General features: G+C 37.1%; 1 protein-coding gene across 2 annotated transcripts in view; it reads left to right on the forward strand.

Annotated features, from left to right (window-relative positions):
* Scfd1 (sec1 family domain containing 1) overlaps positions 1-13,861 on the forward strand; it is a 68,509-nt gene that overhangs the window by 24,859 nt on the left and 29,789 nt on the right. For both annotated transcript variants that reach the window (XM_028757434.1, XM_028757435.1), the window contains exons 11-14: positions 6,073-6,212; positions 7,644-7,734; positions 8,606-8,679; positions 9,452-9,533. In XM_028757434.1, coding sequence (XP_028613267.1) covers positions 6,073-6,212; positions 7,644-7,734; positions 8,606-8,679; positions 9,452-9,533 — 387 coding nt within the window. The remainder of the gene's footprint in view (positions 1-6,072; positions 6,213-7,643; positions 7,735-8,605; positions 8,680-9,451; positions 9,534-13,861) is intronic.

Genomic DNA, 13,861 nt, shown 5'->3' on the forward strand with positions numbered 1-13,861 from the left:
CCCCCTTCCCTTCCCCCTTCCCTTCTTTCTTTCTTTCTGTTTTTCGAGACAGGGTTTCTCTATATTCTCTGTATAGCCCTGACTGTCCTGGAACTCACTCTGTAGACCAGGCTGGCCTCAGAAATCTGCCTGCCTCTACCTCCCAAGTGCTGGGATTAAAGGCATGCACCAGGTAGCTTTTCTTTTACTAAGCTTTGTTCTCCAAATCTCAGATGTCTCTCCTACTAACTAATCTTAATTCCTGTGCTGTTCCCCTTCATATTCTACTTGCTTAGTGACTGTTTTCTATCCCTGTTTTGAGACATGGTTTTCCTGTGTAGCCCTGCTGGGAAACTCAGCAGTCTTCCTGCCTCACCCTCCCGAGTGCTGGGATTACAGGCTTGAGCCACATTCTTATCTCACTATATCCTTCATTGTTGTTTTCTGGGTTTATTTCCTCTCCCCACTTGTCATCATTGACCAAAGTTTTGTAGTTCTAAGGCAATATATTATAATCAATATATTATCATCTGCCAGTGTAAATTTGGATTTTTTTTTCTAGTAGTCACACTAAAAAGAAAAAGGAGCAGATGAAATTTGTTTTAATAATCTAATAATGTGAGTTTTAGCTCTCAACACAATCAATGTATAACATTAATATTTTATATTCCTCCTTTGTAAATGTGATTCTATTCATTCAGGGTTTTTATATACATCTTAGTTTAGGATAGCTGCATTCTAGGTATTTAATTGCTACTAATGACAATAGAATTGACAGTGTAGTTCTTAATCCTAAGTCCCAAGATCTTTACCAGTTTTTAAATTGAATAAAATATTAATTAAAGTTATCAAATATTTTCATTTGCCAGCAATGTATCCATAGCATGGATTCTGTCCAGTTCACAGATCCTGTGGTTATGAGAAACTCTAAGTAAGAGTGAGCAAGCTTTCTAGAAACATTGCTGACACAGGATTCCTCGGGTTCTGAACTAAAATAAAATAGATCATGCTTACCAGTCTAATCAACATTCACATCTTAGTGGTTTAAACAGTTCTTACTTCCTGTGGTATTTGTGCTGCTTGCCCATCTGTATGGTCAGGGGTCTGTTCACATTCACACAGAGATTGAGAATGAGGAAACAAACCATCTCAGTCCATACTTTCATATCACCGTTGTGGGTTACATCTCATTTAAAGCACATTTCAAATAAAACAGAATCAAAGTATAGGGTTGTGGGTCAGTGGTAGAGTGCTTTGTAGAATGAGTGAGCCCTTGGTTCACTTCCTAGTACCACTGTCCTCTCCTGATGCCCTGTGGCAGTCATTCAGCTTCCCTGATTTATGCTTAGGATCTTATGCATAGACTTCCTGTGGACAGGGGATGTTCAGTGAGTAAAGTACTTGCTGCACAAGCACGAGGACCTGAGTTTGGATCCCCAGCACCCACAAAAAGCCAGGCCTGGCTGCGGAGCTCAGAGATGGGGACAGGCGAATCCAGAGCTTCTCACTTTCACATTTTGGTCACAGAGATTGAGTCATATTTTTCTGAAGACTTCCCTACTTTGTGCATTTGGCTGATTGGTTGTACTGATGGTACATTTCCCCATGTTTCCTTGTTCCACAATGTCCTGTATATTGCTGGAGGTAGAAGTTTGATTTGCTTCAACTCTGTTAAGTCCACTTGATAACAGTGTTGGGTAGTTTCTGCTTTGTGGCATTGTCAGAAATGTAATGTTTGTCAGAGCTATAGTGATGAGGCTGATCAGGAGATTAAATCTGTGGCCATGTTCTGTCCCTTGCAAAGTTCTCTGTGCATCTTTTCCTTACTGACACTGGCGATTGTTGTCCAGGTTATGTGAATGGAGACTGCATGATGCTAGCATTCCATCTGTATCTCTTGCAGCTCGAATGCCTAAATAAATACATTTCCTTACCAACTACTTAACATAAATGTTTAGTTTATTTGTTTACTTGTCAGTTTGGAGAGTGAATTCATGGCTTAGCAATCTGCAAAGCAGTTAACAGTGGTGGTAGTTGTTTGGTTTTATGAAATAGTGGATTTTTATATTGAGATAATATGAAATAATTTTAGTCATTCATTTTGGTATTCACATTATGACGTCTTTGTTCTATCATATTGGCCAGGGACTCTAGTTAATGTGACTCCTGTTAGTCTTCGACAGCTCTCTTGTTTTCAGTCAACAGTTTTTTCCTGGTTCATTATGACCGTTTCCTGTCTCAAGCCTAGAAGCAGCCATTTCTCCAGAAGCCATGATTCCTTTGGGTGATGAATAGCACTTAAAGAGCATGGTGCGATGGTGTGCGGGGCCTGTTACTTCTCCTGTTACTTCATTGTGCGATGGTGTGCGGGGTCTGTTACTTCTCCTGTTACTTCTTTGCTTGTAGACATTTTCAGTAGTGAGAGACATCACATAGTGTTCCTCATTTTCTGAGAGTAAAGGATATGTCTTGTTATGACTTACTGTAGTAATATGAAATTATAACATTACGTTAGGCAACCATTGGTTTGTGTACAATGTAAAAGCATCTCTGTGGCTTAATTTTTCACTTCACTCTTATTATAATCCTTGTTTTGCATGAGTTTTATTTGACAGCTTGATTTGAGCCAAAGAAACTTTATATGGCTTTTGTAAAACAAATTATTTGGATTTAAGTTATAAAACAACTTAAAATCTGAGAAATAACATAATAATAACTTAAGTTGTTAAATAACTTAATATTCCTACATCATCATGCTGATACTGTTCTCTCTGCTTATTCAGTAACAAGTCATAACAAGACATATCCTTTACTCTCAGAAAATGAGGAACACTATGTGATGTCTCTCACTACTGAAATAATTACGATTTGCAGAAGAGCCATTTGCCAACCCTGGATGCAAATTATCACACCTTTCCCTAACTGTCTGCTTTCTCACGGATGGTACGTCAGACCCCGCACTACTCAACTCTCAGATGAGCGCTCCTCTAGAAGAGTTGGGTTCCTAGGGTGGTAAGACAGGGCGGTGCGTTTCTTCTGTCTTCAATGGGCAGGGCCAGGATAGGAGCAGATCCTTGGGAGATGCGGGAACTCATAGATGGTACCTTGCATACCTGTGTGGTGTTTACTTCCATCATTACCCAGAAGTGTGTGTTTTCACTTCCTGTGTGTATTTCTTTTGTCATTGGTTAATGTAAGGATCATTTAGTGGGAGCTACTGTCATTAGCGTATGAAAACTTTGGTTGTTGACACTTTACTTTTGGCTCCTAAGTACATACTCAGTAAACTAGTTGTTCAGTGATTCCATAACAGCACTTGAAATTAAAAAGGTCGTAAATTCTTACCAAAATGAAAATTATTTACTTTTGCCTTGTCATGTATGAATGAATATACATCTTAGCTCTGGATAAGTAGGTGTCATCTGCTGTTCCAAGTAATCTTGTTCACTCACGTTAGCTGTCTTTGGCTGTACAGAGAGATTTGCCTTGCTTGTGAGAAGAGAACAAGATTGCTCAAGGCAGGGTTTTTAGCACTTCCCTGTGGGTTTTATTTCTGTCTGGTCATTTGAGGCACCATTGTCCATCTTTTCCAATCTGTCGGTGGCAACAGTGTAACTACTGTTGTGTTATAAACCATTTGAGTCGGTTTTTTTTATTGGTGTCCAAATGTTTTTTTTTTATATGATTGAGCAGAGTACAAATTGTTCTAGCTTCCCAGTTTTTGAGATCAAAATTAACTTTTCTGTTTGCCTTGCTATTATATAAACAGTGGGAATGTTCTTTCTGCTATTACATTATTCCTCAGAACGCTTAGCGTCTTTCATTCCTTGATCATTTTGTGTTTTGAGTATTCTGTCAATATTCAGTAATAATATGCTCTCCTATTTTTAGAGCAGCACTTTCCTAACAAGTTAATTGTATTTGAATGTGCTGTGTCATCACCATGGAAATAGTACTTCACTAGAAATCTAGTCAGTAAAGCTTAGCTGTTTAAAGATGTTTCCCTTCTGTGTCTTTTGTTTTCATAGGCAACTTTTAAAAGCCAGGCTTCTCAGATACAATTCTGTGTCTATTCATTGTTTAAAGTGCTTTCACGGTTGTGCTATTTTTACTTTACTCCTGTATGGATGGCTTTTGTGCAAAGTGAGGATTAGATATTAAAATGGGATTTTGAGAAGAATTTAAACCAGTCACTAGTATACTTGAACTGTGACGCAGAGTTTTTAGAAATATATTAGAGGTTAAAATATATCAGTTTATTCTTTTGGGCTTTTTTATTTTGTTTTTTTGAGACAGGGTTTCTGTGTATAGCCCTACCTGTTCTAGAACTCATCGACTAGGCCAATCTTGAACTCACAGAAATCTACCTGCCTCTGCTTCCTGAGTGTTAGGATTAAAGGCATGTGCCACCACACTCGGCCGACAGTTTATTCACCCTTGTCATATTGGACATTTATAATCACTCTTGCTAGCCTTTATCTATACTAAAGCGTTTGATGCCAAGTAGCTGTGCTGTTTGGTAAAGTTAGCACAATATTTATGCACAGGGCCTCCAAAGAAATAGAATCTCATCCTATTTCTGCCACGTTCTGTAGATCCTTTGCACCAAAGTCTACTCTTTAAGGTTTACTCATTTCTTCTTTTAAGTGCAAGTTGTATAAATTCTTCTACCTGTTATGGTAAGGGTAACTAATAGATACAGTCCCAAGAATAGCACCTTCTCCACGCAAGCAAGCCCTTTTATGGTAATGGACTTCATGTAGCAGTAAGAAAAGACTGCTTCATTGGTTCTGTGGTTCATTTGAGAGAAAGTAGACGTGCTTCCCTAGTGTAGCAGTTTAGGCATCTGTACATTTCACACTTTTTTAATATTAGAAAGGAAATGATGCTTCATAGACTGTGGTAAAGGATTGGTTTATAAAAGTGAGAATGTGCTCTGAAGGATCCCAGTCAACACTGTTGCCCTTGCTTTTATCTAGAATGACTTTCATCTAGAATAACTTGCCCAAACCTAGAAAAGCCATCAATGCCTCAGAACCGAGATAATTGCCTCACAGATACGCTGATAACGCCTCTCTCGCTCAGCACTCTGTGTATCTGCATCAGGCAGCCACGTTTCATCTTATCCCTCATCCCACCTGGCCCAAGGGAAGGGTTATTTGACTCGTGCTTTGAGAGGATGTAGTACTTTCAGGCAGGAAAGGACCAGCTTCTGTCAGGACCTTTGTTTGCTGCATCATGTCAGCATTTAGGAAACAGAAGGAACTGGAACTGTGACCCCAGGTGGTCCCACTTCCTTCAGCATCTTAACCTTATCCCTGAAATGTTTTGCACCACTAGCTGCGGAGCAAGCGTTCAGGCATGTGAACTTGTGGGGGACATTTTCCATCAAATCAGGTTTTATCTCTTAACTCCCTCTTCTCGAACACAGTTGATCCTAAAATGTGAAAGAGGCCATGCCATAGGTGAAAAGGAGAGGAAAGGAGAGAAGAGGCTTACTTTATTTTTACCTGTTGTGTGTTTGGGTTTTGAGAAAGAAAGAAAGAAAAAAAAAAAAGCAATTAAATTAAGCCTCAGCCTCACATGAGTAAAATTAGTTAAGCAGAGATGGGTAGCCACTGATAGTCTGATCCATGCTTAGAATTTATGTGAACAGAGCTGCTGTTCGTCTTGTGTTTTAACCTTTTAAAAACATAATAATAACCATTGAAAATATAACCATGATCATAAAAACATAATCCATGAGGAGGGGACACTCTGAAATGTGTTAGTAAATGGTAAAGAGATATAAAATCTGTACTTGCAATATAATAAAAGTGTTGTCTATGAAGAAATGTGTATTTTTCTAGGAGAAACAATGTGATTTTTTCTGTGTGTATACATTTGAAATTTTAATTACTTTCATTAAAATTCAGCACAATGAGAGCACATTTATGAATAGAGGAGGATTGGAAGGGCACCTGTTCAGTGTTAGTCTCTATTGTGCTTGGAGATACTAGAAAGGGCAGCAACACTGATTATTTTCCTTGTCTAGGAAGTGTGGCTCTTAAACTGAGAAAAGCAGTTATTTTAAACAAGTTTACTGTTCCCTAGGATTTCCACTTAAACAGAGTAAATTTGGAAGAATCTACAGGACTGGAAAATTCTCCAGCTGGTGCTAGACCCAAGAGGAAAAACAAGAAGTCTTACGATTTAACTCCAGTTGATAAATTTTGGCAGAAACATAAAGGAAGGTAAATGAGAAAGTATCAGAAATTAGAAGGCTTATTCTTGAAACAGAACTGAAGTGCATACAGACCTAAGACACAACACAAAAGTCATTGAGTGACCCATCAGCGACAGCTCTAATTAAATTAGACACAATGAGTGTCAGTATTGCTCCAGTTTTTCCTGACTCCTCTGGCTTTGTCACTTCAGAAGCTCAGCCTGCAGGTTGCACAATCTTTCTCAGTTCTGTTGTCGGCTCCATGGACCTGTCTTTCATTTAGTGTTCGATAGAAAAACTTTGAGGTCATATTTTTCCTTTTTGTTGGATGTTGTCCCTAATACAAACCCCATACTTTATATCTTGGGAGACAGAACCTAAGTCTAAAGACCAGAGATTTCTTCAGTCATCAGAATCAGTGAGTGAGAAGATTAGTGTTTTGCCACGTGTTGTTGTAGACCAGTGTGTACATCCCCTTGCTGTGTCCTTTTAAAGTACCTAATGGGGTCGGTACTGTTGTAAAAGTTATCACTATGTCTATAGCTGTCATTATGTCCAGAGAAATCATTCTAAACAAAGAAAAGGGTTTTTTGTTTTGTTTTAAGAAATAGCACAATGTTTTTCATGGATTTTTGGAAGCATTTTAAATGCGTGTCTGCAAAGGACAGGTCTGTCTCTGTCCTTGATGTGGGTGCTCTGGGGCCTCGTCCTTCGTTGTGTTTCAAGAGAAGTAGAAGTAGTAGTTTAACACGCTGTGGGAGGGGGTAACATTCATTTTTATATTTAGAATGTAAAAAATGGAAAGAAAGCCATGCGTCTATAACAAAGATTTGGTTTCTGAGTGAGAGTTGTTAATGCCTTTTTCTGACTATGGTAGCTTAAGGTAGTATTAAAATATTTTACATAGTATTCTTTACTTTGGAATTCAATGTCTACATTTCCTTCTGTAATGGTGGCATACATGAAATTACATATCATCAGAGAGGCAATTAGAGATGATAAAAGTGTTCTTTTTACCAGTAAGGATACTAAGAGTACTGAATTAATACTGAACATTTTTAAAAATGTTGTCATTATAGTTAAATGGTCCCTCTGACATCTGCTAGTTTCGGTGGTAATATTTAGTTAATGCTTAATATATGTGACTTATTTGTACTCCTTTGATTTTCAGTCATGTAAGTAAATAAAAATATTTTTGTTTAAACAATATATACTTGAAAAATGTTAATCTCACTAATGAAAAAGCTTTTAGCTGTAAAATTTATTCAGATTTATGATTATGATATATATTTTAAATGATACAATTTTGTTTGCTGTTTTGTATCCATGCTGTATATAAAATATATTCAAAGCTATATGTGTTTTTAAGATAATAATCTTATATATTTCAAAATCCACACATAAAACATGAATCTTTTGTTATCATGCTCATAGTTAATCTTGTGCAACTTGGTTTCAGTCCATTCCCAGAAGTCGCAGAATCGGTCCAACAAGAGCTAGAGTCTTACAGAGCACAAGAAGATGAGGTCAAACGACTGAAGAGCATTATGGTAAGAAAGATCCTGTTTGCACCCCGAGAGTAAAGGTAGAGGAAGGACATCTGCAGAAGATTACAAAAATGTTTACTTCCTTTTCCTTCATAAAGTCTAAGACCATTTATTACTTAATAACAGTAAAGTTATTATGAACTTACTTAATGTTGTTTGTTTGTTTTTTTTAAATATTTATTTATTTATTTATTTATTGTATTGATGAGTACACTGTAGCTGTCTTCAGACACACCAGAAGAGGGCATCCAATCTCATTACGGATGGTTGTGAGCCACCATGTGGTTGCTGGGATTTGAACTCAGGACCTCTGGAAGAGCAGTCAGTGCTCTTAACCACTGAGCCATCTCTCCAGCCCTCATGTTGTTTGTTTTTGAGGAACTTTCTCACAATGTAGTGTAGGCTAGCATCAGATTCCTGCCAGTCCTGCCTAAGCCACCACACACAGCTTAGGTTTTTATCTTGTTTGTTTGTTTTAAATCTAGCTATTAAGAAGAAAGTGTATTTTAAGGAGTGGATGTGGTTTGAAATAATACGAGTAATATGATTATTTGTATGGATGCGTATCCCAGGATAGCTTATTCTTCTGTACTGTGGTCAGATTTCAGCTGAGTCCTGTGTCACCTGCAGCAAATGCCTGGGCATTTCTTGTTTGACAGTGCCAGCTGACCCTTTACTTACTGTCCTGATAAACTGGTAGCTACTAGAACCTTTCTGTAGTTGTCAAAATGTGTGTGCTTGCCCCCCCAAAGGATACTGTTTATGCTCAGTGACTCAGTTTATTATTGCTTATCAGTAATCTTTGGAATGTGTTGATTTTTCTGTTTGGGCGGGACAATTTTAAAGTTGTAAGAGCCTTTTCTTCCCTTCACAGGGACTAGAAGGAGAGGACGAAGGAGCCATCAGCATGCTTTCTGATAACACTGCTAAGCTCACATCAGCTGTCAGGTGAGCACATGATATGTTCCTTTGTATGTTTCTATTGGTGAGACTCACTTTGGAAGTTAAGAATCTGTAGTAATCGTAACAATAGGGAACAGTAGATAATAGCAAATGTTCTGCCGGGCAGTGGTGGCGCACGCCTTTAATCCCAGCACTTGGGAGGCAGAGGCAGGTGGATTTCTGAGTTCGAGGCCAGCCTGGTCTACAGAGTGAGTTCCAGGACAGCCAGGACTACACAGAGAGACCCTGTCTCGAAAAACCAAAAAAAAAAAAAAAAAAACAAAAAAAGCAAATGTTCTTCTGAGTTTAAAGAATTGAATGCTTTGAACACATTTAGGCTGATTCTGTTCCTCTCAGAAGAGTAACTGCTTCTGTTTCACATTTCCAATTTGAGTAATTTTACTAGGAAAACAATATTAGTAATAAAGTAGGGCCAGTCACCCTTCATTTTGCTGTTGCTGTTAATTTAGTTGAAGCAGGTTTTGATACTTTTTGAACTATAGGTAAAAGTGTGTATCCATTAATCTTATTTTATTCTAAAGTTCTAAACATTGTAAACGGAATGTGAAACTGTAATGTTTCTCACCAGACTGTTGTATTAATGTGATGCGCATGGTATGAGTTCAAGCCTAGAGATTGAATTCAGTTGGCAAGTTAATTGTCACGTTGATTCAGTGTTCTGAGTTTCCTCATGAAGCACCAGGCAGAGGTTTTGTTAGAGTCTTCATTACTTTCTTAAAAATGTTGTGGTTAATTTTCAATTTTTTGTAACTTGTAGTTCTTTGCCAGAACTCCTTGAAAAAAAAAGACTTATTGATCTCCACACAAATGTTGCCACTGCTGTTTTAGAACACATAAAGGTAAGTGCAACCTTTTCCATCCAATGCCCTGATTTCTGTTGATTATCTCACCGAGCGTCTCCCTTTATAAGGTGTGGTTACGGAGGGCAGCAGTGCTGTGCTCATCCTCTCAGAGCCCAGGAAGACCACGGTTAGCAGTTGGGGTGATACTGTCTGTGCCGCGGTGTCTCAGTTCTGTCTCTACATTTGCTGTGCTCATCCTGTTACCACACAGCTGAGTATCCAGTCATGGGCAGTGCAGATTTTAATTCCGTTTTGTTTTGTGTGCTGGTTTTTGTGTTTTGAGGTGGTTTTGCAGTGTAGCTCAGGCCCTCAAACTCACCATCCTCCTGCCTCAGCCTTATTAAATCCTTCTCTGTTATTCTTATGATTATTATTTTTCTCTCCATTCTTGTTACCATTGGCCAAAGTTCAGTGGTTCTACATCAGTGGTTCTTAACCAGAATATAATATCAGTTGCCAGTGTAATTTTTGATTTTTCTAATAGTTGCATTAAAAAGGCAAAAGCAATAAGTAAGTGTACTTTCGTAGTATATTGTATGTAATCCTTAATATCCAAATATTAGTATTTAATATATAGTATGTCTAGAACAGGAAATATTTTATATCCTTTTATAGACGAGATCTGGTAAATTATTTTATATTTATAGTCATATTACATCTCAATTCATATCAGCCTCAAACTCTTCGTCTTCCTGACTTCACCTCCCAAGCCTGAGATTATATACCACAATGCCCAGGGTAGAAATTCTTTTTGATATGGTACTGTCTAAAATACACACTAACATCACTCATTTGTGTAACTTGTTCTAAAATATTTGGATTTAGATGCCAATTAACTTAAAAGTACCTTTGTCCTTTCATGACAGTCATTTTTGAAGCAAATATATTGAAGCTTATGAGTGTTCATAGTTCTTTTTCTTCCTTTCTTGCTTAATTAATTTTTCAGTATTTGGTAGTACTAGTTCTCAAGGCATCCATTGTTAAACCCAATGGCCAAATGGCCAGACCCAATCACTCTAAAGGAGAAGTGTATATGCTGCTTACAAAAGATGCCAAAAGAACATTGAATTTTTTTGGTTTTGATTTGTTTTGTTCTTTGAGAAGGAACTTAAACATTTTATTTGTTGATGATTTAAAAAGCCCAAACACTAGAAAAGAATCCATAAATAATGAACATTGTGCAGTGTGGTATTCCAACTTGCATAGTTCTTGTTAAGCTGATACCTTGATATTATTTTTCACATTCTCACACATATAAAAAGTAGTTGTGCAGTATGTCAGGGTTTCTGTTAGTGTTTCCACTTCCTTATGTTTCATCTCTGTTAAATGGCAAAACAACTGTTGTACCCGTTTATGTGAGATCACTGTCTCCTGAAGAGATAACATGTTGTATAACACCAGGTGAGACGCTGTTATTTTCTTCTGTAGGAGAAAAGAGGCTTCTCTTACAATGCTAAGCTAAGACTGTAAGTTCAATACAGAAAGTAAAAAGTTAACTGCCCTAAACTAATAAAATATAGATCCTGGTATATATGTAATATAGTATAATTATATAATTAAAACTCTGTGATCTGTTCAGCAGACATTTTTTTTCCTTTTTCCTTTTTTTTTAGACATTTTTGACTATTCATTTTTTGGCTTTTGGATTTTCTTGCTGGCCACCATGTGAAAGTAGACGGTTAAAAATAGATTCTTGAGGCTGAAGAGATGATCTAGATAAGAGCACTCGTTGCCCTGGCAGAATTTCCCAGCACCCAGCATGGTATAGATCACAAACTTCCAAGGGGTCTAATGCCCTCTCCTGGCCTCTGAGGGCACACAAGTGATGCACAGACACATACGCCAGCAAAACACCCATACACAAAATAAAAATAAATATTAAAAAAAAATTCTAGAAAGTGTAGTAGTTGTTTATAGTCCTGTGAATTCTTTGAGATTTAACATTATTCCTGATTTTCTTTGGCTTATAGATACTGTTTCATTATTGAAAATTTGTTAATTCTCATATAGTATTTTCTGACTTCTTATAGCTGTAAAAGTCAGAAAAATGCAAGCTCCACTCCTGCTGCTAAACTAGGTTGCATGGCCCCAAGATGCTAGTTGTTACACTTATAGAACAGTTTGATTCCTTTTATACAAAGGATACATTTATAAAATGGATACATTTTATAATGTATCCATAAAAGGATACATTTTATAAATGTATCATTCCACCACACAACTTCATGAATATACTCTTTAATAGATAAGGACTAGAACTTTTGATTTTAGAACATTTTGGTTGAAATAATTTACTTATTCGGTCATGTTTATTGAGTGACTATATATTTGCTCATGCTCTAAAAATGCTGTGGTAAACCAAACAGTTTCTTCCTTCTCCTATAGCTTGTATTGTGGTCATAATAAATATAGTGGGGAAAGGATGTCAAGAAGCAGTGTGAGAGCAGCAAGGCAGGCAGATAAGAGGCAACAAAGAACAGCTGACAGGCCTGGTCTGAAGTTAGGTGATTAAGAACGCAAGTCAGCAAGTATTTGAGTTGAGTTCTGAGTCACTGGAAGCAGCCAGTTAGAGATCTCAGAGGCAGCCATTGTACACAGAAGGATTAAAAGGTAAAGACCTGCAGACATGGAGGACTACAATGTTTCACTGAGGAGACAGTGGCAGAATATGAAGTTCAAAAGGCAAGAATTTCAAGATGGAGTCATGTGATACTTCAGGTGGCAAGTATATTGAGTGAGAGGCAGTTCTGGAAATAAAACTGGAAGTAGACAGCTATCTAAGAAGAGTAATAGTTGGCACATAAAATTTCTTGTGATTGTCATTTTACACTAATGGTTTGGGTACATTTTCAGAATTGGTTTATGACAGTAGAGGCCGTCTGTGTAAGATAATTTAATATACCATCATTCCTGACCTAAGCAATTCTACTTGAAAGACCCTGTGGTTTTAGGAAAGTCTTTAGTCTAAGGTTGTTAATGCTAGGAGCTAATTTACTAGAGTGATTTTATATTTAAAATAACTTGTATGCAAATAACCTTACCATTGATCAACAGCCAGGACGTAGGAAAGCCATGTGCACTACAAAGAAAACCATTAAAGCAGAGGTTTATAGTACATATTATGTAAAACAAATGAGTATTCAACAATCATTCTTTAATTTGTTAGATCAAAATGAACTCTAGAGCCCCCAAAAGATTAGTAAACTTAATTGAGAATATTTCCCCAGTCCTTAGCCAGCTAGAGTATCTTCTAATGTTCCACCAAAACATCCATTACAGATGATGCCCAGGGCTCCTAAAGAGATCAGTTGCCTTGTGTCCTGCCTCAGAAAATTGTCTAAGGGGATATATAAAGCAGCTAAACTCTAAATGTGTGTGTTTATATATGTGCATGCATACATATATGTAAACAAAACATCAACAAAGGCAGATGTTGAAAGAAATGTTCAATGCTGTTTCTTGGGACAGGAGGTTTGCTTTGCAGAAGAAAACAATCATGTATTGTCTTCTGGTCCTGCTTAGTGGTTCTAGGTGCATGATTTTTAAATATCTACAGAAGAATTACAGTTATATTGAGTAAGTCACATACAAGTTACCCTGATATAAAAAAGTCTATTAGTGTAGAAAAATTTAAAAAATTTTTTCTCTCAAGAACCCTCATTTAATCTTGGCTGTCTTTTTTTTAAGGTTTCTAACCAATAAATTCTTTTTTATTAGCAAAAAATATTATACCTTTTATATAGAGTTCTCAGAGCATTCTGAATATTAGAGTTATAGAAATTACTGATAAGTATGTACAACTTGACATACATTGCCCCGTCTTCCAACACATGGTTACTGCTCTTCCTGTCTATTTCCATTAAGTTTGACTTTTTTTATTTCACGTATCAGTGAGAGCATGGTAGGTTGTCTCTCTGGTTCATTGTAAGCCTGATGCCTCCACATCCATCCGGTATATATAGCTTTAATATACCTTTGGGCTCAGTGTAAGTGTGGGGCGGCATACTCTTACTGCTGAGTATATGTTAAGCATATGCAAAGTCATCTTTGCATGTTCTTTTTTTTTTAACATTGTTTTATATAATAACCATGAGGAAATAAGAGGGAGAAGTGTCAAAGGTACAGACATTTTCTGAGCTTTTACAAATACCTTTATTAGCTATAGCCCCTCTGTTTATTGTCCTTTTTATATATGTCTTTGGTTTTTTAAATTTATGTATGTATGTATGTATGTATGTATGTATGTATGTATGTATGTTTGTGCACATACATGCTGGCATGAGGCCTCCTGGAACTGGAGTTATAGGTAGTTGTGAGCTGTCAGG

The sequence above is a fragment of the Grammomys surdaster genome, unplaced genomic scaffold (assembly GCF_004785775.1).
Source record: "Grammomys surdaster isolate TR1022 unplaced genomic scaffold, NIH_TR_1.0 126163, whole genome shotgun sequence".
NCBI classification, from domain to species: Eukaryota; Metazoa; Chordata; class Mammalia; order Rodentia; family Muridae; genus Grammomys; species Grammomys surdaster.